At 44.2% G+C, this 24,496-nt stretch overlaps 1 protein-coding gene across 1 annotated transcript in view; it reads right to left on the bottom strand.

Annotated features, from left to right (window-relative positions):
• Positions 1-24,496, bottom strand: part of FURIN (furin, paired basic amino acid cleaving enzyme) — a 369,349-nt gene that overhangs the window by 327,856 nt on the left and 16,997 nt on the right. Inside the window, exon 2 of the mRNA XM_078683275.1 lies at positions 6,556-6,976. Within this exon, the coding sequence (XP_078539401.1) occupies positions 6,556-6,735 (180 nt within the window). The 5' untranslated portion in view covers positions 6,736-6,976. The remainder of the gene's footprint in view (positions 1-6,555; positions 6,977-24,496) is intronic.

The raw sequence follows: 24,496 nt of genomic DNA on the forward strand, positions 1-24,496 counted from the left end.
TAAGGATGCAGGGTAAAATAGAGTTGTGTAGAGGGTAGTGGAGCAGAGTGGAATTGAGTGGAGTAGAATAGAGTGGCATAGAGTGCAGTGTCAGAGTGGAGCGATGCAGAGTACACTGGCCCAAAGTGCAGTGGAGTGTGGTATGGTGCAGGGTAAAGTGGTGCAGAGTGGAGTAGTGCAGGGTAAAATGGAGTGGTGCAGAGTAAAGTGAATTGATGTAGAGTGGAGTGCCACAGAGTGCAGTGTTGCGGCATAGAGTGCAGTGGCGCACAGTAGAGTAGCGTGGGTGTTGAGTGCATTGGCATAAAATAGAGTGGTGTAAAGTAGAAAGGAGAGGAGTGGTGTAGAATAGAGGTATAGAGTGGAGTAGTGCAGAGTAGAGAGGCGCAGAGTGGAGAGGTGCAGAGTCGAGTGCCGTGACGCACTGTGGAGGCACGCAGCAAATTTTAGAACTTAGGAGTAAGTAAGTGTACAAGGTGCACAAATGCGTGCATTTCCTTTCACAATTTTCATTTGAAATCAATAGGAAAAAAATCATTAGACACAACCCAATGACTGATAGCTTGTTTGACGGGATCGTTTAAGTTACGGTCCTGAAGAAAATCACGACCCAGTGGGGGCTAAGATGGCTGAAACATGTTGACCACGATATGTTGGATGCCAGGGGTGTCTTAATTAGGCATCACATATGTTTTTAACCTATTATCAGTTGTCAATTAAAGAATCCTTTTGGGTTGCATACAGATCCTGATAAGGGTATCATCCTTAGATGTGCACCCTCCTTCTAGAGGTTAAGCCCATTCAGGCATATTACATGCTTTAGATGTGGACTCAATGGTGAAGCATGCCACACGAGGAAACGCCAGTGGGTAACAGTCCTTTTAAAAATCGCTAAGGAGTAACAGGATAGGCAAGACATCATAGTGGCCTCACTACCCTCTGATTAAGTTGTCTGCATATTTGAAAGTGGAGTGGTCTCATTCCCTTACTTCTTACCCCCCCCTTTCTTTGAGAAATGATCCATATGCCAATCACCCAAGCATCCATTTCAACCTCTCACTCGTTCATATATCGATTTATCCACCATTTGCCATTTATTCGTGGCAGAAGGTGCCTGGAGAATATTTCTAATCAATAAGTCCCAGTGAAAAAGGAAAGAATGTGTACAAATGAGAAATTGTATACCAGAGGGTGAGGTAAGGGTCAGAATCTGTAACGGGCAGGATGTGGTTTGGGAATACAGAACAAGATTTGAGAAATCCCAGTCAAGCTGGTGGAGTGATGGCTGCAAATCTGTCGAAAACTCAAGATCATGCCTTATGGCAGTCTACTGAAGGAAAACAAAGCGTGCAGGAGGGAGTGTAACTAGTCATACCCTCGGAGGAAAGTCTTGTAGCCTAGTTACAAATGGTATCTACTTGATCCAGCAGCTGGCATGGGTTTATCTGGCTATTTAAGGACCGGTTATGGGGAGTGGTTTAATATTGCATCTTGAAGCTGGTAACTGATCAATAACAGTGCTTATTGTAATTGCATTTATATAGCTCTTACTACTACCCCTGACAAGTATTACATATTTTCTGACCCACTATAATTTTCATTCACTTTTTAAACACTAGACATACAAAGCCCACTGCCCAAAATTCCACTAGCTGGAATATACTTTATACAGTAGAAACAATTTATAGTTGGTGAACTGTAATTTGAGCCCGGAACACAAGCCTTTCTTTGCTACCTTAGCACCTGGCAGGCATAAATGGACGAATTCCCCTGTCTTTGTAAGAGGAAAGGTTTAAACTTCACTATAGCATGTACACAAAACACCCAACTAATCAATTAATAAACGTCCAAGCGTTTTTATGGAAACGTGAAGTTTTTTCTGTGCAACATAACACTATATGAGACAACAATAAATTGAAGTACAGGGCGGGTGTAGTGCAGCGTTATCCACACAGAGGTTTGGGTGGAAAAAATATATTAAAGTTATGTTAAAATGTTATATTAAATGAACTTGTAAAGCAAGTGTACAACAAACGGTCTCATGGCGCTGGAGTCCGGGGAATGCTGCAGAGGGGGTTGAAGGCACGAACTTGGGTGGAGGGACGAGACACTTGCATGTTGTGTAGTCAGTCACACCTCAATCAGTGATAAACGGGTGCAGCGCCCGTCGAGACGGGAAACATCATTTACCACGAAGGCATTACCACTACTAACGTTTACCACGTGACACTTACCACGCAGGGTGCCTTCCACGCAGGGTGTCTTCCACGACGTCTTTACCACGGGCTGGGGGGGAGACGTGGTATTCCTTCAAGTCGTTCTGCGTGGGCTTGGGGGGCAGAGGGGGGGGGGGCTCGGAGGGGGGCTGGGGGGGTCTCCCCCCCCAAAAATAACAAGCAGGCTACTTTAAAAAAAAAACGAACATAAATTTAAAAGAAAAAGGAAAGAGCCTCCCCCAAAGACGTGCCGTGTACGTCAAAAAAGCAGTCCTTTTTTTATTTTGGTATACGTGTTTTGACGCTTGTTTCAATGGAGGATGGAAGTAAGGGCTCGTAGAGAAAGACGTGCAGGTAAGACGTTTCTAGGCGTAGTAAAATCCTACGTTGTAAATACCAGCGTGGTAAAGCCACTTGCGATGTAAAATTTGCGTGGTAAAGCCATGCGTGGTAATTGAAATCGTGGTATAATCATATATTCGTCGAGACTCACACTTCAGTTTTCGGTGCCACCAGAATATCTCTGCTAGAATTAAGATCTCTAAGCTTACGGCTCCTTTTATCATCAACCTCCTACGACAGGAGGATGGGGCATTTCAAAAGATGTCAAATCCATACCTGGTTCCTTCATAATTCTATTCTGTGCACCAACAAAGTACGATGTTCAACAAACTGAATCAACAGTGCTACTAGTGACAAAAACACACTCCATCTTCTGGTGGCCGAAACCAGAGTGTAGTGAGATCTTGAAAAACAACTATCCCAAAATAGAAATAAAAGGGAAAGAAAGCCTTCGTCCCAGTCGCCCTGTACTAGACTTTAGCCCTTTCCAAGAATCCATTTCAAACATGCAGAAGCAATTAGTGGAGCAAGTCGTGCTATCGCTCGGCTGCCCCACTGCAGCTGACCCCTGCTGTAATTTCACCTGATTAATCTTCGGTTCATTTGAAGTCCATCAAATAATTACAGTAGGGTAGGAATGCGCAAGCACACGAGAAGGATTAGCGTCAGGATTGTCTAATATTGAATGAGGGAACAGACAGATCCCCGATAGCTGGACTCGGAGAATAGCTGACCGGGAATAAAGTTGCAATGCCTAGAGTACCCCCCTCTGCGGAGATGAAGTCTGGGCAGAAAGAAAGAAGATTCCAGGTTTATTATATAAAAAGAAATACATACATACATATATACTGGTTTCTTTTTTTGGTCCACAGAAGCAGTTTTTTCTGGAAACGAGCCCGTGCCAGGTGGTGCGTAATGCTGGCAAAAACCACAACCGGACCTTAATGTTCTTTGCGAAGTTACCACTGAAAACGCACTCTTAAAGGTCTGTCAGTACAAGGAAAGAGTTTATTCCTCAGTTACGCGTTTCTACACAATTGCCTTGAGATAGATAGATTATATATATATAGATCAAAATAAGAGCACGCTTCAGTAACTGGGTTGGTCAATCACTGCCTAACAGGAGCAACTCCTCCATTCAAGCGGAGGAGTGTCTCCCCACCAACCCCAGAGCAGAAAAATAAAATAGTAGTAAAGGCTCTTTATCACCATTTTATTTTTCAGCAACCCGCCCCGAACTGTCGTGAAAGGGCGGAGCCAGTGCCACGGAGTTGAAGCAGCAGGGAGTTATGTTGTTTCATACACATTTATTCAGAAATCCGCAACATTGCCGCTAATGTTCGAGGTTTACATGTTTCCTGGATTGTCCTACGGTCCTTGCTTAGTTTTCATGAACTGATTTTGATCTCTGGCATATATCCCTTTTACTAGTCACATGGCAATACTTTATCTTTCTGGGGTTTATGCAAGGTGTGCTTTATGTACTTGCAATTTAGATGATGCCCGATACAACCCAAAGCTCCTTTTTTGAGAGGTACCAGTACACATGCTGCATTAAATAGACTTGATATTTTATTATTTCAGTTTTATATAGCTCAAACTTAGTCCAAGGGCATTACAAATCTTTACAGGAGCACCAGACTACATTACATCTTTTAGGTACGGAGAGATTACGTGATTTGCCCAGAATCCCAGGATGTTGATCAGAGGCCTGGATTTTAACCTGGTTTCCCATTTCCAAATCAGCAGCTCTGGCTGTTAGGCCACATTTCCTGCCCTAGAGAAGAGATTAAGGAACCAAAAGTATTTTGGTGACAGACTTAGTTTGGACTAACCAATTAATTGCTAGGAGACAGAAAATACTTTGAGAATCGAGCCTACGGGGGAAGTTACAGGGGAGGCGGCAGGGATACAGAAGAGAATGCAAATGGCGCCTTCCGGTCTGTGATGGGTGTTATATAATAGGAAGGAATGCTTTGTTCCACATTCTATCTCATGTAGAAAAATCTATACATCCAGGGTGCTGCAAAAAAGGTGCAAACAGACCAACCCTGCAAATGAACATATGAGTAGTACGCTGGGACAAAATAGACCACAAAACAATCCCTACACACAAAACAAGCATTGGCAATGTCAATAGGTCTCACCAATGGGAGACCTATTGGATTGGTCAATGGAGTATGGGAGGTGCATGGAGATCAACTGAGTGATGGTAGGCAGTAGTGGGCTCAGTGAAGACATTGGTAAGACGAAGACAGGGCAGCAGGAGACAGTTGAGGGTTTTTAGAGGAACAGAGAGAAGGGCTCCGAGAAGGGCATGCAATGAAGGTTGCCATGAAGGATGCCAGGAAGGGCACAGGTGCATGGAGGGTGGCAGTGGAATTCCGGACTCCTGTGCAGCCTCCCTAGTCTCACAGGGCTCCAAGGAGGGCATGGAATGAAGGTCGCCATAAAAAAAAGCACTAGTACAGCGCGGATTGCAGCAGAACCCTTGACTACTGCGCAGCCTTCCTAGTCAGGCAGTTCACTGAGGTCCGTGAGGGGCTTGTGTGCCTAAGACGGAGAGGAGGAGCTGCAGCCAGGGCAGAGGGGGAGAAACCGAAAGAGTCAGACATCTTAAAAGGGAAACTTGGTGAGTGATATGGGCACTAGAAGAGGCTCTTGTAAGTAGGTAAGAGGAGGTGAGGAAAGGTGTTCAACAAACAGTGGCCATAGTAAAACACTAGATTTCGTGTAGGATACACAGCAGTACGCAGCAGTGTTGCTGTCTCCAGAGTTGCATACCTGTTTTCTGCAGTCTTTACTTTTTTAGTTTAACTTGTGTTTGGAACTGAACGTGTCCACAACACCACCAAGCACTGGCAAGTTTATAACCAGACTCTGCGATGTTCGACTTCCGTGCCATTGCTCACTATTTGAGTGATGAAATCCGGACTACAACCCCCTCACGGACAGACAATGCACTATAAAGAAGATGCACATAGCCTGCAACTCACAAAAACCATATAGTCCCGCTATTCGAGGCGGCCTCGCCCCTTGTAAAATGTGCATAAGGAATGTGGAGTGAACGGAGTAAGCCACCGAAGAGCGCAAGTAAGAACAGCGACGTCGCAGTGCATGTGCGCCTACTATGTAGCCAACCAACTGGAAGCCGAGGGGAAAAGAAAGGCCATCTAGCAGCAGGCCGTGCTGTTAAAAGAAAATACATAGAGGGATAGAATGAACACCGCTGTGGAGCGGGGAAGGAAAGTTTAAACAAGCGCGGCGGCGAAAGTGAAAGCATCATCGCTAATTAGAAAACGTGATCCACAACAGATGGCACCCTGCGTGCCACTGCCCACCTCAGACAGCTGGAGGCCGTGGGAGTGAACATTTTCAGAAACAATGGGACATGCACCCGCCTTTGGCCAATTGCGTGCTTTCATTTTTGAAAGCCACAAGCAAAGGCCAATAGAATGAGACAACCACACGCATACGCTTTCAGAATATCTGGAGTGATTCCAAGATGCCCTTTCCTAGAGCAGCGCATGCACGCTGCGCTAGGCTCGACCTAAAGAAATTAATCAGTCTACGAGCAAAACCATATGTTAACCAACTGCAAAGCAAACAAATGCCCATGTACAACAGCAAGACCCTGCATTGATAAAATATTAGGGGAAACTGGCATTTTAATTTCGGGTGAGGTTGCAGAGATGGGGGTTGCTAATGATTGCTGCAGTTGCAAACAAAACAACTTTACATTTTCTTTGATGTTAAAAAAAAAAACGTTTCCTCAGCTGATGAAAGCCTCAGAACTTCAAGGTCTACAGCTATGTTACAAATTAGAAGGACTGGAAGAGATAAATTAATTTAAAAAATCATTTGAAAAACGCAATACTAGAATTACATTAGAACACGTGCAGTCATTTTTCTCTCAACAACATATCAGTGAATGCCCATCACATGGTACATAACTCCTAGTGCGAACCTCTGTTTGCCTAGCACCAGCTAAACTCACCTGGCCATGATTTATGAAGCCGTACTTCTTAGCTACGAGATATGCCTCCTCTGGCCCCCCTGGGATATGAACAGCCCAAGTGTTCGTGTAAACTTTCTGCCCCATCACCACCTCAACGACCAGTGTAAGTCCGCTCACGTAGGTCCACAGAACAAGTAGAAAAGCAGATGTCCGATCCATGAGAAGGTCTGACCGTCCTAGGTGAAGGCTAGACTGGACGATTCAGAGGGCAAAGTCTTCCAGTCCCTCCTCTGGCAAGCAAGATCTTTCAGTGTCCAGTCTATGTTCGCCCAGTTCTCGAGCAGTCATGAGTATCATGTGGTTTATCTCAGGTGTCGCACAAGCCAATGAGGAAGAACCGCAGATAGACCAGGGAGGCAGGCAAGGCACGAGGACATCAGCATCTGGATCTCAACTGCTTCTAGATATAAACAAAGGAAAACATTAATGCCACAAAAGCAAGCACTTGGTTTGAGTCCTCAACATTAATGCAGGCATGTCCCGAAACAAGCCACGCAACACACGAAACACAGGGCCCATTAACTTCATTAAGTCACACTGTTCTTGAATTAGATGCAGGCTAAGTGCAGAAGGATAAGTATGATGTGTGCCCATCTCCTGCACATATCGGTAGAGACAAAGGAGCCAATAGGGGCACCAAGCATAAATAGGTGGAACTTTTTGGGGAACAACTGGGGGTGGATTGCAATGCTGCCGGGAACCAACACTAAACCAATATCCTTATTGAACATTGAGCCATGCATTTCGCTAAACTTTGTCTCACACAGGCGTATACCCATTCACCTAATCTTTCGAAAATGTATACATGCACACATCTATCCCTTCGTAACACGCCACCACACACACACACACACACACACTTTTCAGGGTGCTACTTGACAGATATTCACACCTCTCCATAGTCACACAACTGAGCACATGCAATCCAAAGATGTACGGAAACTGCGAAATTAAAATACTGCTTTCATAGCTCTTGTACCTCATCTAATAATCCCACCAGACATCTGAATAAACAGCGATATTTCCCCCGCAACCGCTAACAAATCTACTTCGCTACTCTTTGAAGTCTAAGGTTCTCACACAAATCAAAATTCACCCAATCCCCCCAAGATGGGCACTTCACAGACAGCATTTTACGCTCACCAGACTTCACCATGCTGTATTACTCTGCTTGCAGACATTCCATCAATGCCACTAGAACATCAGAGCCACCACTGCACTAGCTTTTCCCGATCACTGTTTCAGCACAAACAGCTGATCTCCATGATACTACCACAACAGAACAGTGCAACAACGCAGGGACCTTCCATCTAGATTATCTTAAACAGTTCATATTTACTGAAACACAAGTCATGTTACAGCATGGATTCTGGGATCACAAAAATGTAAAATTTAACCTATCTGAAACAGAACGGTAGAGACATAAATTACATTTTTCTTTACCTAAACGCAGGCACAGATTATTGTGGAAGCATGCAAATATACACACACATGAAACTGTCTTCAGGAATAGCAAGTAATCCTTCAATGCACGACATTAGGATATAAAGGCAATGCTTTTTAGGTCTCGCCTATGCAGCGGACATGCGCTGCCTAGGAGGGCCTTTAGCCGTCGCTCTGCTAAATTTTCAAGCACACACTCGTGGCGGCATCCACCTTGGGGGAGCGAGCATGGGCGTGCCACAAGCACAAGTGCAGTGCTTGAAAATGAGCAGACTACGCGTGCATGCACCACTCCCGGGCTCACCTCCTGCTCCCACCCCCCCTCTCTCACACGCATTCCTTGTTTATTCACTTTTGGAGCTCTGTGTTTTGGTTACTTTGGGCACCATGGTCAGAAAAGCAAGGCGTGTGGCTGCTTTATTTGCAGCGCACCAACTGGGCTGGTTTAGGACCTGTGCCCTGCACACAGGCACCTGAAAGCCAAACAAAGATAACTTACCAAGCGGGTATGATGGGCGTCCAGGCTAATAATACTTCAAACAATGCTATTTCTGTAAACGCCTACCCCCAGCAACAGCCATCCAGCCTTTGTAGCGTTGAAAGCGTCACTTCCTGAGGTTCCCTCCACACGTCAGTCTCTAACGGGAACCTTATGAAAGTGACTAGAAATGCCATAGTGCGAGGCTTCGCCCATTGTGTTACGCAGTTAGTGTTGCTACCTGTCCGTTTACCCTGCCTTCAAAAAGTCCATCATGAGGCCTTACCCTTTACCCCTCAATAGCTATGTTTCCAGCAGTAGACTCATTCATTGGTTGACCACCTCCCGCTCAAACCCACCTCTGCCATGCTGCGGTCTTTTTTTTGGTACCACCACCATTGCAATAGGAGGAACAGGGATCCAGCTGGAATGAGGCAGGCACGTTTGTTGGCTGTGACACTGCATGAGAGTTCTAAAATCATGAAAGGTCCAACCTGCAAAATGTTCACTATGTGGGCACGGAGGCTGAGGGAGGGGCTAGGATGCAGTTTTTTTTTTTGCATTTCTTCGAAGGTGTGCAAGGGTTTTGCACATCTCTTCCCAACTGTTCCCGCAATTCCTCGGACGGTGTGTTAACGCAAGTCACTATTAGGCGCGTTTTGTTATAGCGATCAGATGGGTAATATCCAAACACTTACCAGCAAACAGATTGTTTACTCGATTTATGTGCCTGCTACAAAACTTACAGTGCAATACCATGACATTTTGTGGAACACATTTTTTTAACTTTTGTTTTACTCCGCACTTCATACAGCTCTTTTACGTTTTTAAGAGCTGTAAATAAAAGTGACATTTGTACTGTGCAGCATGCTGAGAGCGCTTCGTGGGTTCTTGTCACTGACCTCATTACTTGAAGGTCTGCTCATCAAGCAATGCATTACACACTGTTTTCAGAGCGAATAGAAGCCCCCCTGCCCCTCCTACTCTTGAACGCTCCCATTCCACACTACCTGTTGGGAGCCTGGAGCTGCAGGCTGCTCCGTAACACAATCTGCTCATCTTACCACAGTTGAATTTGTCCTGCACTTGATGAACAAACAACTCACTAATGAGCAAAACAATTGAATATGTAGCTGCAGCCTTCCATCAGCCCAGGGTTGATAAACATGTCCACGAATTCTGCCAGCACTGCCTTAAGACTTAGTAGTGGGTCTTGTGTGCTGCACTATTACATTGTTCAGGGGTGTTTGTATTTTAATGCGTGTCCGTTAAATGTTCGAGTTACAGTGCTTTTGAATTCAGGGCAATGATTCACAGAGGGGAAAAATGTACACTGTTAATGATCATTTGCATTATTTCAGTGATTACAAGACCACAGTGTAGTGGGCTGCGACCAGCCAAACATTGCACATCCCTGCCAAATAAGAGTCCATTCAGCAATGTGAACACTGCGACCCACTGTTTGGACTAATAAAGATTGTTCTTGAGTGTGTCTGTGCAGCAGGAAATAGAATCTGTAGGTTCACATGTTGATTAAGCATGGACCAAAATTATTTTCCTTACCAGTTTTAAATACAAAAACACTCCATTTTAGAATAAAGTATCCACTGGTAGGCTGCTAATAATGTTTTCTTTTTGTAAAGTACGCTGTGAACTGAATCACCTTCAGACACTTCTAGAGCTATATCAAACAAGCATTTGAACAGGCAGGAAGAAGTTGCCAGCATTGCAAGGACAAAACAAGCATTGGCATAGCCAATAGGTCTCGCCTTTGGGACCTTATAAGTGTTTAGCCATGCAACAGTTGGTGTTGTTGCACCAAGGATATTGTGCTGCATAACTAAATACTTATAAGGCCCCAAAGGCGAAACCTATTGGCTATGCCAATGTTTGTTGAGGTTAAGCCTACAACACAGAGCTATCTGTTACGAAGCATACTATGAACACAAACGAGCTGGTTACCCATCCATTGCTTAGTTTTCTTTTTCACTCTCTGATCATGCCCCAGCTTGCAAATTTTGTATTTGTCCCTACAATAAAAGCATTGCCTCTTTACCATTGCTTTGACTGGCTGGCATCTCTGCTTCCATTGCTTGCTTTTAAGCACCATCCGTTTCTTTTGCGATGAGCACTCCAATAAGGCATGCACTCTCATGAGCTGCCACACGCATGTACTTCTCTCCCTGTGTTGCTGTCACCCGCGCGCACCTAGTTGCACTCATCCATATGCTTTTCCTTATTGGCCACTCTACCAACCCATGCCCTCCATGTGGCTTCCTTATCCCCGAAATGCTCTTATGGACATTACCCTCCCCGGTGTTGCTTTCACGGCCATTATCCCCCCACGGTCCCTGGTGTTTTTTACGTGCGAGTTACCCCCGCACTCCCCTGTGTCATTTCCGCGTTTGTTAACAAGCCATGGTACACGTACTTTCAAATCTGTTCCCCTTCAGCCCAAAACGTTGCTTCCTTTCTCCCACTCATATTTAAAAAAAAATTGAATTTTTTTTTTAAGTGAAACTTTTTTTTGAAGCTACTAATCCAACTCACATCAGTAACGAAAAAGAAAGTACATGCATGCAGCTCGAAAATGACGATGGCAGTTGCTTCAAAGTATATATTATATATATATATATATATATATATATATATATATATATATATATATATATATATATATATACATATACATATACACACACATACATCCACCCACAAACATATACATACATACCTTTGCTACGCTGCACAGCATGGATAAAAACCATTTGCAAGCTAATAGATCACAATGCCAAGAACTATAGGATTTGCCCATGCTGGTTTCCTGCTTGCAACCCTGAGGTTTTTGAGAGTGGAGGTTAAGTACCCATTCTAAGATCAGAGCCCTTGGCATGCGCTCTATTTGGGATTCTCCCAAGTTGGTACATGCTGTTTGCTAGAACAGCCTAAGGATGCCAAGAATGCTCCCGGCTTTCCTTCAAAGGGAAGAGTGCAGCACATGGCAGACTACATCCTGGAAGTACACAGAAGTAACCTAACTACAAGCGTCAATGTCAGTAGTCGTTTGATTTTTTTTGGTTTTAGCAGTATTGCCACTTTACTTTAGCATGCCAACAAGAAGGCACGTACCCACAATTTGGATAAATCTCAAATGCGATAAGTTTTGTTGGATTTCACAAGGATATGAAAGACAAGAAATGCTTGGGAAACATACAATGTTTAATGTAAATACATGGAGGAAACTACGCAGTTTAGCATTCGAAGGTGTCCACAGCCACAAAGCATGAGACCTGAAAAGGTGAACGGTATGGACCTTGTAAAGACGAAATGGATCCGATTCAGGATGGTTAATCTACCATCAGAGATTTCACTGTGTGCTGCAAAGCCTTTTTTCAAATAAGGAAAAAGTTACATAAATAATTCAAAGCAGCACTTTAAATTAATGTTGGACTGTGAAAATGTGCAAGGGACCACTGTAGGAAGTATATTTGGGACTTCCAGTGAGCACTGGTGCACTTGACGATCCTCTGTGGGACTCATGAACTCATTTTCAGTTTTGGATGAAGATGGGAAATAAATCCAAACTTTTCAGTGAGTTCTACTTGCATTATTTATTTTTATTTTAACAATTTATAAAGCGCACAAATACCCCTTGGTGTCTCGGCGTTATGGAGCAATCTTTCAGAAAAGTCACTGACGGTACCCTGGTATGGCAGAAAGCATTCTGCTTTTCCCTAGGTGAGGCAAACACTAAAAATATGTTAGGAAAAAAACACGCTGAAATATTCAAGGGAAGTTAGCATTTATTCCAATGATCATACTAATGTGTCCAGATTTTAAGAATGAAAAACGTCAGCAACTATTTTGAAGATGAATACCAGAAAAATACAAAACCAGCATTAGCAATTCCAATAGGTTGTGCTTATAACTGAAAGTGTTTTTTAGTTAGTGAGTTTGAGCACTAATACAGGTCATCCTACATATGCTCTGTTACCTATCCTTGCACTCCTACATCCATTCATACAATCACATCTGGCTGGTGGTAACACCCACTGCCCCTCCCAACCCCCTCCAAAAAGGCCTCATACATGCTACAGAACTTCTCATCTAGGGCCTGAAGAAATGATTGATTAAGCTGCATTGGCCCCAATGTGCCGTTGCGCACCAATTTCAAAACCAGCGGCATAATGACAAGCTCACCAACTTTGGTTGCTCGGGGCACACCAGCAGTCATTTCACCATAAAACTGGAGACTATGAAGTGAAAAATAAGAGAAAAAAACAAGGCAGACGCCTTTTTCCATCTAAGTACCCCGGATCTGGAATAACATCCCCAATACTGCTCCCATTTCTCCAACTGATAAAACTGCTTAGATTTTAGGCAGAATTATTTATAACAGGATCATGGCCAGGTTGATATAGGAGTCTGTTTTACCACCAGCAATACGGTTTAGTTGTTAAGTGGGAACCATAGAGCAATGTCTGAATTTAAACTTGGTTTTAGGAAAATACACAGTTGCAAAACAATCCCAGTGATATTTGGCCTTTATGGACCTTTCATCAGCATTCGATTGCGAGAACCAGGTCAAATTGTGGCATCTGCTTGCTGCTAGAGGTTTGGATATAGTTCTGGTACACTTTCTTGCATACTTTCACAAGGATATGAAGGCCAGTGTCCCCATCAGCATACTGGGTGAGGTATCCAGGGATACCAGCATTCATCGTGGAGTGAGACAGGGTTGCGTGTTGGCCCCGGTTCTATTTATTCTGTTCATTAATGAGCTACATTCCCACTTAACTCGTGCCACTCCTGATACACCCATTATAAAATGGTAGTCCCCGCCCCTTGGTCCTTTATGCGGTGACGCAGTGCTTATGGCTCTCACTCCAAGGGCATTGGACTTGCTTGTACATGCCTTTGATGGTTTCATGTCCTCCCTTGATCTTCAGACTAACTTTTCTAAATCTCACATCATACCCTGTGGCCCCATGTATGGTAACCTGTCGAATAGGTCACTTGGTAACCCCTGTGAGCCGTATAAATAATTTTCCCTATCTGGGAGTTACTTTTTCTGCCCAAGGATATTGGTCTTAAAAGATTGCTCTTCGCACCACTAGGTTCTCCAAGGCTAATAGCTCACTACTCTGTCTACCACAACCTAAAGAGGGGGTTCCTCTTCACCCATGTTGGAAATCTACAAATCACAATGTATACCGATTGCCATGTACGGGGCAGAGGTATGTGGGATTCTTTTCTGTCTGTCCTCATTTAGTCTTGCAATGTATCGGTCACAAGGACCTGGGCATTCCCTTCATAGTAGACCTAATTTGGGCTTGCCATGTGGTGAAATCCTGAGGCAGTCCCAACTAAGGAGATAAGAAGGGACAGCCTCTCTTTAGACAAGAGACTACAAATCCCCTGGTTTGCATTTGTAAAGGCTGAACTCTGTAACTCAGGCTGCAGTTCATTTTTATTGATCCGTTAACGTGTGAAGGTGTTCACAAGAAGGCTGTTGCCAATGCAATTTATGATAAGGAATGGAGGCATTCGAGATATATGGAGGACAAAACTAATGTGGTGCAATATCTTGATTTGAGTGAATTTGATTGTCCCACCGATTACATCAGTCTGGCTCGAACCCAATAGGAGCGGTCTTGGTTGTTCCTTTTTAGACCTGGAACTATGAAATACCTGCTGTGCTTGCCCTGAGGCTATGTATCCAATCTTGAATCCAAGCCCTGTCCCTGTGATGAAACATCTGGCCAATCTAGGTTCCATTTTATGCTGGTTTATGTTAAGTATACTAGATTGTTCTTGATTCCACTTTCAAAGTGACATTGTTTTAATACTGCTCAATGCAGACCTTAAGATTTTTATTGTTGCTTTTAAACGAGTAACCTGTTTTGTATCTTGGTTCCTTCTTAAAACATGCTGCTCATGCAGAAAGGACTCTGCTGCTCTAAAACCAGGTGCATCATTTTAATACAGAACTTATTGTTTTAACGGCTCTTTGTACGGTTTTGTGTACACTTAAGGATGTTAGAACACATCTGAATAAAGATTTTATTGCTTGATACAGCTCCAATTCAGGAAAGAGTTGAAGATGCACATCACAATGTAGTGGTAACAGTACACTTATTTTCCCCGAATCAAGAAACCTCTCATATCGCTTGTAGACTGTATGCCTGCCTTTGGCCCTGTACTGCACTCTACTGATTTTTTAGTTAGGCTTGTTCTGTACAATACCACACATAATACATGCATTCATCGACCTTCTTTCCTAAACACAAGGCCACTGGAATTCTGAAATAGGGAAGGGACAAATTATATGATATAGTTGGGCAATTTATGTGGCAAGAAAACAAAAATCATGTAGGGTATACAGCACATTTCATGATTGTAATACTTCATTATATTGTCATTTGTACACTTGTTAACACTACCTGGGCATTGATTGCACCTAATTAGTACCAGTTTAACACCCAAATATAGCAATATGCTACAGAAATGTGAGCAGTCATGCTTTGCAAGGGGCCTTCAACTGTGCAGCAACAAGCGTCGCTGCGCTTTTAGTAACTTTTGAACCATTTGAGCGGGAAACTTTTTTTCTGTCAAAATCTGCAGATTATGCAGCAGACGGGGGATTATGTGGCAAATCTAAAATTATGCAAAAACCACTATGTTTGCACAATCAAATAATTGCAGGAGGCCCTGCCCATACACAATAACATACACCTACAAACTCAACAAGCATATCCAAAGTAAATTAAAAGATCGAAAGTCTAAAAGAGAAACTCAATAGGATTAGTCTATTTTAGCAATAAAAAAATATATACATCTATATCTATATCTATAGCGCTGCTTCAAAAAGCTGTTTCCAAATCGCTTTACAGCAAGCAGACACGGATCCGTTCTTGGTGCTAAACTTCAAAGTTTATTTGTCGGCCATATTTCGCTCTCAGACAGTTGCCTTATAATATCGCAATGTATCATTCGGTCTAATGTTCCAGCATAGCTGCCAAATTTATAAGGAATATTTTTGACATCGTGGATTGATACACTATGCATACTACCATTCAAATACAGTCACAATAGTAAATCGGTGGGATTCCATGCCACAAAATACTGCTCTATGGGCTTTAACACAGTATAATAACAGTCCACCAACAACTGATTTTTGAGAATAAGCCTTTTCCGCAAGTGCAAAGCGAGATCTTTCAGTGGAAACGGCCACTGTATGTCCGATAAAATGCTGAGCTCGGGGCAATCAACATTTAGGCGGAGACTAAGCTCCTCAGCAGTAATTCTAAGAGCTCTTTTTCTGTAGCTCGCGTTCGGTTAAGAGACAGCTGCACTGTTAAGCCAGACCCAAACAGTATCTAAATCTTGTGAAACCATCCCTCCATTCTACCAGTGCAGATAAATACTGCACAACACAGAAGGGCTGCCCCACAGGGGAGGGGAATTCTACCAAAGGGGCATGGCCTATGTATTTAAGGGTATGGCGTACAAACACCTAAACTAAAAGCCGTCCTTCGCATAGTGTGCCTACCGACTGGTATTTTGCAGTTTGTCATTGCATCCAGATATATAATACAGCAAGTAGTTGCCTAAGATAAATAAGCAACAACTATGTCTTCGTTGTATATAATATTGAAAATGCTCATGGCACAGGATAACAACAATATTATTATTATTAATAATAATAATAATAAATAATAAATAATAAAAGTAGTGGGGGAGGAGGGGTGGTTGAGGACTAACCATATTAGGCAGGATGCAAATGAAATCATGACATGTGCCATCACAGCGCATGATGTACAATGTCACGCGTTGTGACATTGTACATGACATTACAGGAAGAGTCCTCACTTGAAGAGACATCACAAGAAGTGACATCAGATATTAAGACCTCACACATGTTTATCAGGTACATCATGAATACATTAAAGCGCATTATGATATTTAACAAATGAGATTTGGCGCTGAAGTTGTGTCAAATATGTGGCGCAATCCCATTCGAAAAATCTGGGCCTCAAATACATTTATTTATTTCAACCCTGCCACAAAGAAATTGGCAACAAGGAGACCATAGAAGTAGATCTGTTATGCTTAATTGGTTGCAAAGTCGACATTCTCAAATATTTGATTGAGTTAAGGCATCTGTTGGGAAGGTGCCCAGTAAATCTCAGGGAATAGTAATAACGGTGAGATAACTCTGGAGGTTAATGCATTTGCTGTAAAGTCCCAGATTTGAATCAAAGTAGTAGAGAAAGTAAATGAGTCCAGCATAGCACATCATCTAACATGCAGATGACAGATTTTTATTTTGTGTAGATAGTAAACTGGGTTACTGCTTTTGACACAGATCCTTTTGTTACCTGCAGTTCATAAATTATTATCCTTCTAAAAGTCCACAGTGAGGTATGAAGGACATGTGACTCCTACACCTTGTAACCCTCACCGTCTAATGTAACTCATCTTGTTCATTGATTAGCACATGAACAGGAACAGGATTTATTCTCAGTGTATAATGTGTATGTTACGTAAAGAGCTCCGACACCCTGCATTGGGTTGCATAGCGCTATAAAAGAAATAAAATAGTGCTACTGAAATGATTTGTGTAAATACTGGGACAGACAAACACACCTGACATTCTTACAGTGCATGCATCTCTTATATACCTCTCTTATATACCGGGACTGAACAAAGGCAAAAGCATGCCTCTCTTAAGTGAAAAGAGAACCAGCTGTGTGCGTTTTTTACCATTCCGTTGCATTTACATTAAGGTTTCAGGCCACCTACAGTTAGGATATTCGAACAAAAGGAGGCCTGAGGCCCCTTAACTTTGGCCCAGCTGGACTTTATAAAAAAAAAAAAAAAAAAAAAAAAAAGTCCCTTGCTGCCTGCGCGTTGCTGCTGGGAATTTAAAGGTGACAACGCGCAGGCGCTGCTGAACGTGTCCCGGTGTCTGTGGGCCCCAACTGCTAGGCAGGGGGGGGGGGGCATCCACCCTGTGAAGAGAGTGGGTGGACGCCGTGTCATTGCCAGACCTACAACGAGCCTCTTCAAAGTTACATCAAAAGCAGTAAACTGTGTTACTGCTCCAGAGTCGAGTTCCCCCCCAAGCCTCCCCCATCCCAGGTAGGGATGTGATGGGGGGGGGAGGATGAGGGCAACAATGGAAAGCCCGATAGGGACCAGTCTCAGCACCTGCTTTTCATTATTGCCGGTGCTGAGTACCGGCAGGACCCGGCCCACTTAAGGCACTTCTTTGCCCCTAAACCTTCATAAAGCCAGTACGGATTTCAAACTGTACAGGGAGTTTTGAACCATCAGGCAGGAACTCGTGCGTGACACGTGCAGGACTTCCCAAGCGCTGGTCGGGCCCGCCCCCTCACATCGTATTCTAACAAGGGAGCACAATGCCCCTTGAGGCTGGACCAATTTAGGCACGCTAGGACAGTTTTCTAGCAACGATGCTGACAAGACGCACACCCTACCCGGCGTGCAAATGAAAGAGTGCAGAGGCCCGACTAGATCACCAGAGAACAGACGTGCTCACAAAGCCTCTCCCCTCCCTCCCCCCGCCCCCCCCACGCTTAGACTGATCAAATGACACGCTACGAAAACAGCTCAAAGTTCACTAATGATGTTGACTGCCAGCCACGCGCACCTCCGGTCCTTCACCTGTGGCTGTGTGGCCGCTGCATCAGTCGCAAGGCGCTCTGGTTTGTCACTTGGCTTTAGGCACTCTACACATTCATCGGAGTTTGTCAGGTAGAACGTGCAAGGTCTTTAAGCACACTGAATCGAATAACAGTATTACTCCGGTTACGTTGGTTGGGAGTGCAGGCCCTTTTGCAGCATGGAGGCTGCCACAAAGCAATAGGAGAAGCAAATGAAAGGAGGATTCGGGAGAGAAAGAACGAGGGAGGGCCTTTCTTTATACAAACAGCCCCAGCACACGGGCTGGTAGGGCAGTGAAGCAAGTGGTCAGCAGAACACTGAAAACCACCCCCTGGCATCAACCAGCGTGGCCTAGGCCGCCAGAGAGTAGGACCTCAGCCTAGCCTACCAGATGGCTGCTCTCATCAGCACCAGACGACGCCTGGGCCCGATGATGGAATGGGCTCACATGTGGAAGAATTCAAGCCCCTTGATGAGGTGCAATACATGATGTGCAAAAATATGGTTGCTTTTGGTCAGCCTAGTCTTTTCCTACGAAAGATATCAAATGAAAATCTTTACAGCCATTTGCTAATTCTATGGAAATATAGAGCAGAGGTCAGTTCGGGATCCACAGCTATAATCTAATTTCCTAAGTGAAAGATTGATTTCAGGAGCCCTTCCCACCACAAAAAAACTGCAGTCTTGTCACCTAAGATGCCCTGTGCCAACTCATCTACCTCATCCAATTACCTACATTTTGAGCCATCTCTTGTCCCATTTAATCTTGATGAAAATCTCCCCCCTGCGACACTGCTAGAAGCCCCACGGGGTCACGGAGGTTGTGAAGGCACTTACATACAGCCCTCACACTCTAAGAAGCAGGCAGGCATTTTACATTTTTAGTCTCCGCTGCCCGTTAAAGAGCATGTGGAGCCTCTTGCTTTACTCTGCCTGGATTGTAAATGTCTATATGGAATGCCCATCTCTCAGACATGAGGTGGTCTACCCATTAACAAAACAAACAAAAAAACTCTAGACTCCAGTAACATCTCATCGTATCTGAGCTTTGTGACAAGAGTTTTGGGAACGTTCTTACAATGGTGCTCCTCATGAAAGAGCATCCTGGATCCATATGTAAAACATACGCATACATAAAAATAGCTTGCAGTTACATACAAGGTTCCACTGTACTTGGCTTTTTCATCACTATGAATGGAGTGAGTTCTGGATTTCATCCCAAAAATTGACATTAATGGTAAACCTGCAGTTGGCCACCAAAGACCACATGGGCATTTAGCCTCAAACGGATCAATAAATAAATGCACGATCCTCGTGAACATTTAGAGAGGTTATTTAGTACTAGTTGCAAGGAAGTACCTCCGCGATGGCCCAGAATTTTGCATTAGGGTTGATCAATGTATGCAGCATGAGAAGCCAAATTATTGTATGCATTATGTGGCAGATGGGAAAAACCCATAATCCAGAAAATGCTGCATCTGCATATTTGGCATAATTCCAGTGACCCAGACTAAACAATACTAAATCGTTAAACTAGGAACATGGGACCCAAATGCAAGTCTTTAAGGTCCATACTGTACAATCAAGATGACAGAATGGATAATCAAATCAGGGAAGTGCTTGAACACGTCAATCTATATCTGTCTATTCAGATTAATCAGCCTTCCCTCCACATTTTGAATCACACACGAGCTGGGGCAGCTTTTGATAGCAAGACAGATTACTGAAATCTCAAAGAATCTTCCTGCACAACTGCAAAATGCTACAACCCCACGGGAGTGCTTAATTTGTAACAACATAAATGCCAGGGCCCTTGTCAGGAGGCCACTGAAATTCGCATTACTCATTGCCAGCACTACCAATGATTGAACCAACATTAATACGAACCATCACACTCCTAGATGTGTGGCAGATCATACCATTACAGGCTCCCAAATCTATATGTATGGCTTGGAAGCAGGTATTAGTCCTTTTTAATGTATATTAAATTAATAAACAGACAGCTGTTGTGTTAATTTTCTTAATTTGACAAACAGCTCCACCATGTGGCAGACTGTCATAAGTGCTGGTGTTGACAATTAGGTGCCAGTACTGAACCCTGGAACCCACCGGCTCAAATTAAGCACTGCATCGCTAGTAGAGCTGTAGCAGGAATACACAGATCACAAGCCACATCTACCCTAAACTGTTAAACTGGCTACAAGTGGACACATGCAGTCAATCTAAGCTCATTATTTTGTTGCATAACAGGTTACACAACCTTCACTACAACGGAAAAATAACTGTCCCTAATAACCAATAACAGCAACTCGAGGAGCATACGTGCGCCACCTACTTATCAGTTGAACTCTGAAATCTATGGCACTGCAAATTGTGTGAGTCAAGGACTCACTGACCTGGAATAAACTCCAACTTAAGTTAAGCAGTGAAAAACTGTCTTTTCAGATTCAAGTTTTGTTCACCCTCAGCACTAGTATTCTCACAGCTCCTATCAAATTAAAAATTAACACAATGAATAAATGCAAACCTATGAACCCATGCTGCATAATATGTTAATTTTTAACCCAGTGGGATTTGGGGCCCTTTCAAAGTACCTACAACAAAAGTGCAGCACAACTTTACATGACAGTAGACAACCTTAAATTATCAAAATAAAGTGAGTCACAGCTCATGATCGGGCAAAAAGGAACATAATATATATGGCCCATTTACATTGGTTCAAGGAATAGTCAATGATCCGCCATCAGATGGAATACGCATGTAAAGTAAAAGTGCTGTGAACACAGGACCTGCCTACCTAATGAAGTTAACCAGCCTCCACGAGCCCACTATAACTTTATTCTCAAGCAACTAGCAGGTAATTAATGCAACATCAGAAATATCAGCAGACAGGGCCATGAACCTAGGAGTACAGGTCCTTATGAATTGGAACACTGCCAATCACCCACTGAGAACCCAACCGTGCTAGCTCCTGCCAAGAAACAACCAAAGATCAGACCCCTCAAGGAAGCACCTGCCTGGGCGGAACCATTAAACTGCAGTGAATGTTCAAAGTCAAAGCCACTGGTCTCTGATGGATGAGAAGTACACAAGAAACCAGAGCGTACCAGTTTCAAGTTGTAAGGGAGGAGTCCTCCAGACATGTCAAACCAGTATAGCCGTAAAACACGAAACAGGCAACCCTTCTTCAGTCAAAGAATTTAGAGAACATGATTCTATTAGGAAACGTGGCACGTGCGATTATGTCGACAGGTGTCGCCAACACTATGGACATTCCTATGGTTTCAGCGCCATGCATAAGAACCAGCAAAAGCCTGCACACAAACGAAATCCGGTATCCCCCACCCCCTCGGCTAACTGTACTGCTAGCCCTCTCCTGGAGCAGGCGTTCCGTCGTTGGTCTGAAGGCTGACTCATAAGAAGCCGCCACTGTGACATACAGTCACTGAGACGCGGCATCTCCCTTACTTTACAATGCAGCATTGCAGAAAACAGGCAAGATTTTGGGAGACCGTGGCGCAGACAGAGCGGCAGTTCTCTCACACAGTCACATGAGTCACGACTGACGGCAGAGGCACTGGGTCACATGGGAGGGTCTGAACATGAGCGTGACAGGGCCAGTGAATAGGGTACACGTCACGCCTGGTGAGTGAGCCAACACAAACAGGGTGGGCAGCGCCAAAGCTCTACGAGCCCTGCACAAGTCAAGCTCTGAAAACATTAAGCAGATAAATGATGCAAACATGCATGTAAAATACTATGAAGTCTCTTCAACATTCAAATTCAGTATTTCTTTAACAAACAGGCGCAAGCGTTTGTAAGTAATACATTAGATGATACCACTGTCTTGAGCGGCATCTAGCGAATGTTTTTAAACATGCTGGGAATAATTTAAGAGAAAAATCAACTGTCATGTGTACATGTGGTGATAGTGTGTAGACTTATCACAGAGGGAGCAACATCATAGTCTATTAACCGCTTAACTGCTGGGGATTCCCGTCCCTCAGTGCTAAGCCCTTTTTTGGCTTTTTAGGGTAGTTCATACTTCGGCCCTCATGACATTTTGTCCACATAAGGAATCCAGGCCAAATTTGTGTCCCTTTTTTACCCCCCAACATCCCGGGGAATTCTAAAAGGTAAATCAAAAGGAGGGACAGAGAGCCGCATTAGTAGGTCCTGCACACAGGCTCCAGGGTAACGCCAAGAAATAGAAAGGAGTGTGCAGTTCCTATTAAAGAACTGCTCCATACCCATTTTAACTATCGCACCCCCTTGTGCATTACCTAGCCCCCACACCCGCATGCACCTTACGGCTTCCTCTTCAAAAGATCCGCCAAAGAGCCCCGGTTTCGGGAGCCCGTCAGGCATTGCAGCACCGGCCTGATGAGGGGCAAACGCCCCATGATGAAGCATGACATCTGTCAGGGTGTGTGAGGGCATCACGAAGAAAGACCCTTCTTCCCTACACGTCTTGATATGTACTGCACTCACATTTCTAGTTCTAAATTTTAAAAGGTACCCAGGGTTTGTAGATTCCCACGGAGGCGCCAAAAAAAAAAAAAAAGTCAAAATATAGCTACATTTCAAGTTTTGGGGGAAATATAGAAAAAAGTGCTCTGTATAAAAATTTCTGTTTTCATAAAAATTGCACCACTAAAAACAGTTAGCGGTGCTAAAGACACAATCTTCCCAGCTTTCAGGAACATGCAGAATTTAATCTAAAAACCTAGTGGCTTATTTACAAGCCCCTTGCCACACTTTTTTGCCACGGTTGCTTTTTCTATGTGACGCAGCGATGGCATAAACAATGCGCCAGGTTGCGCCCTATTTATAAAGTGATGCATCTAGGCAGATGCTTAACCTTGAAACCCCTGCGCCACATTATACCTGAGTCAGGTATAGTGTATGCAGGTTGGGCGTTCCCATGCAAGGGAGCAACACAGTGAATCTACAAGATTTCACTGCGCCACTTCTAAGACTCAACTGGTCAAAACCTTACGCCTGCTTGGAACAGGCTTAAGGAGTGAAGCAGTGCAATAAGAATAAACCTTCCTGTGCATTGCTGTAGTTGTGTCAGGCTTAAGACCGCTCCAGCAATTTTTTTGCCAACCAGATATGTCAGAATTTCTGACACATCTTTCTGCCATGGCTTAGCAAACCTCGAGAAGCATGTAAACATCATTCTCACTGACTTCCTGGAAGCCAACAACATACTAGACCTCTCTCAGACCGGCTTCAGGCCCCGTCATGGTACGGAGACTGCACTTATTGCAGTGACGGAGGAGGCACGGAGGATCTTGGACGATGGCGGGTCCACAGCCATCGTCCTACTCGACCTAAGTGCCGCCTTCGACACCGTCAATCATAACATCCTACTTCACCAGCTTAACAAAACAGGAGTGTCAGGCACAGCACTCATTTGGCTGAGGTCTTTCCTTACGGATAGATCCTTCCAGGTCTTTGAAAGGGACTTCACCTCAGCCAGTAAACCCCTCACTTGTGGAGTGCCTCAGGGCTCCTCCCTGAGCCCTACCCTTTTTAATGTCTACCTACGCCCCCTAGCTGATGTCGTCCGCCCATTCGGGGTGAAAATTGTCACCTACGCGGACGACACGCAGCTAGTGGTAGCACTGGACCCCCCCTGAACTCTCATCACAGATTACATATCTGCCTTGAAGCCGTCGCTCCTTGGATGTCTAGCTCTTGTCTCAAACTTAACTGGGACAAAACAGAGATAATGCTCCTTGGAAATAACATCTCGAAATCCATCAATCCCATCTGGCCTCTCTGCTTAGGAAGTCCCCCGCAACCCAAGGAGCAAATCAAGAGCTTAGGCATCTGGCTCGACCACACTCTAACCTTCAACTACCAAGCCACCAAGCTTGCTGCCACCTGCTTCGGGCTGATGAGACTTCTCCGCAAAATTCTCCCCCTCTTTCCGTTCCATTCAAGACGGATTATGGTTCAAGGCCTGATCCTCTCCAGTCTCGATTGTGGAAACGCCCTATATCTGGGGGCCCCACAATCTACACTTAACAGACTCCAGGTCATTCAAAACTGTGCGGCAAGAATCCTCCTGGATATCCCCCGCCGAACTTCAGTCAGAGCCAGACTGAAGGATCTTCACTGGCTCCCGGTGAGATCCAGAATTGAATTTAAGAGCATGTGCATCGCACACCGATCCTACTGGGGTACAGGCCCCTCTATTAACTCCCCCCTGATGAAAGCCTATCTACCCTCCCGCCCACTCAGGTCTACGACCTCCCACCTCGCCTCAGTACCACGCATTAGGAAGGCCAGATGTGGAGG

The sequence above is a fragment of the Lissotriton helveticus genome, chromosome 3_1 (genome assembly GCF_964261635.1).
Source record: "Lissotriton helveticus chromosome 3_1, aLisHel1.1, whole genome shotgun sequence".
In the NCBI taxonomy this organism is placed as follows: domain Eukaryota; kingdom Metazoa; phylum Chordata; class Amphibia; order Caudata; family Salamandridae; genus Lissotriton; species Lissotriton helveticus.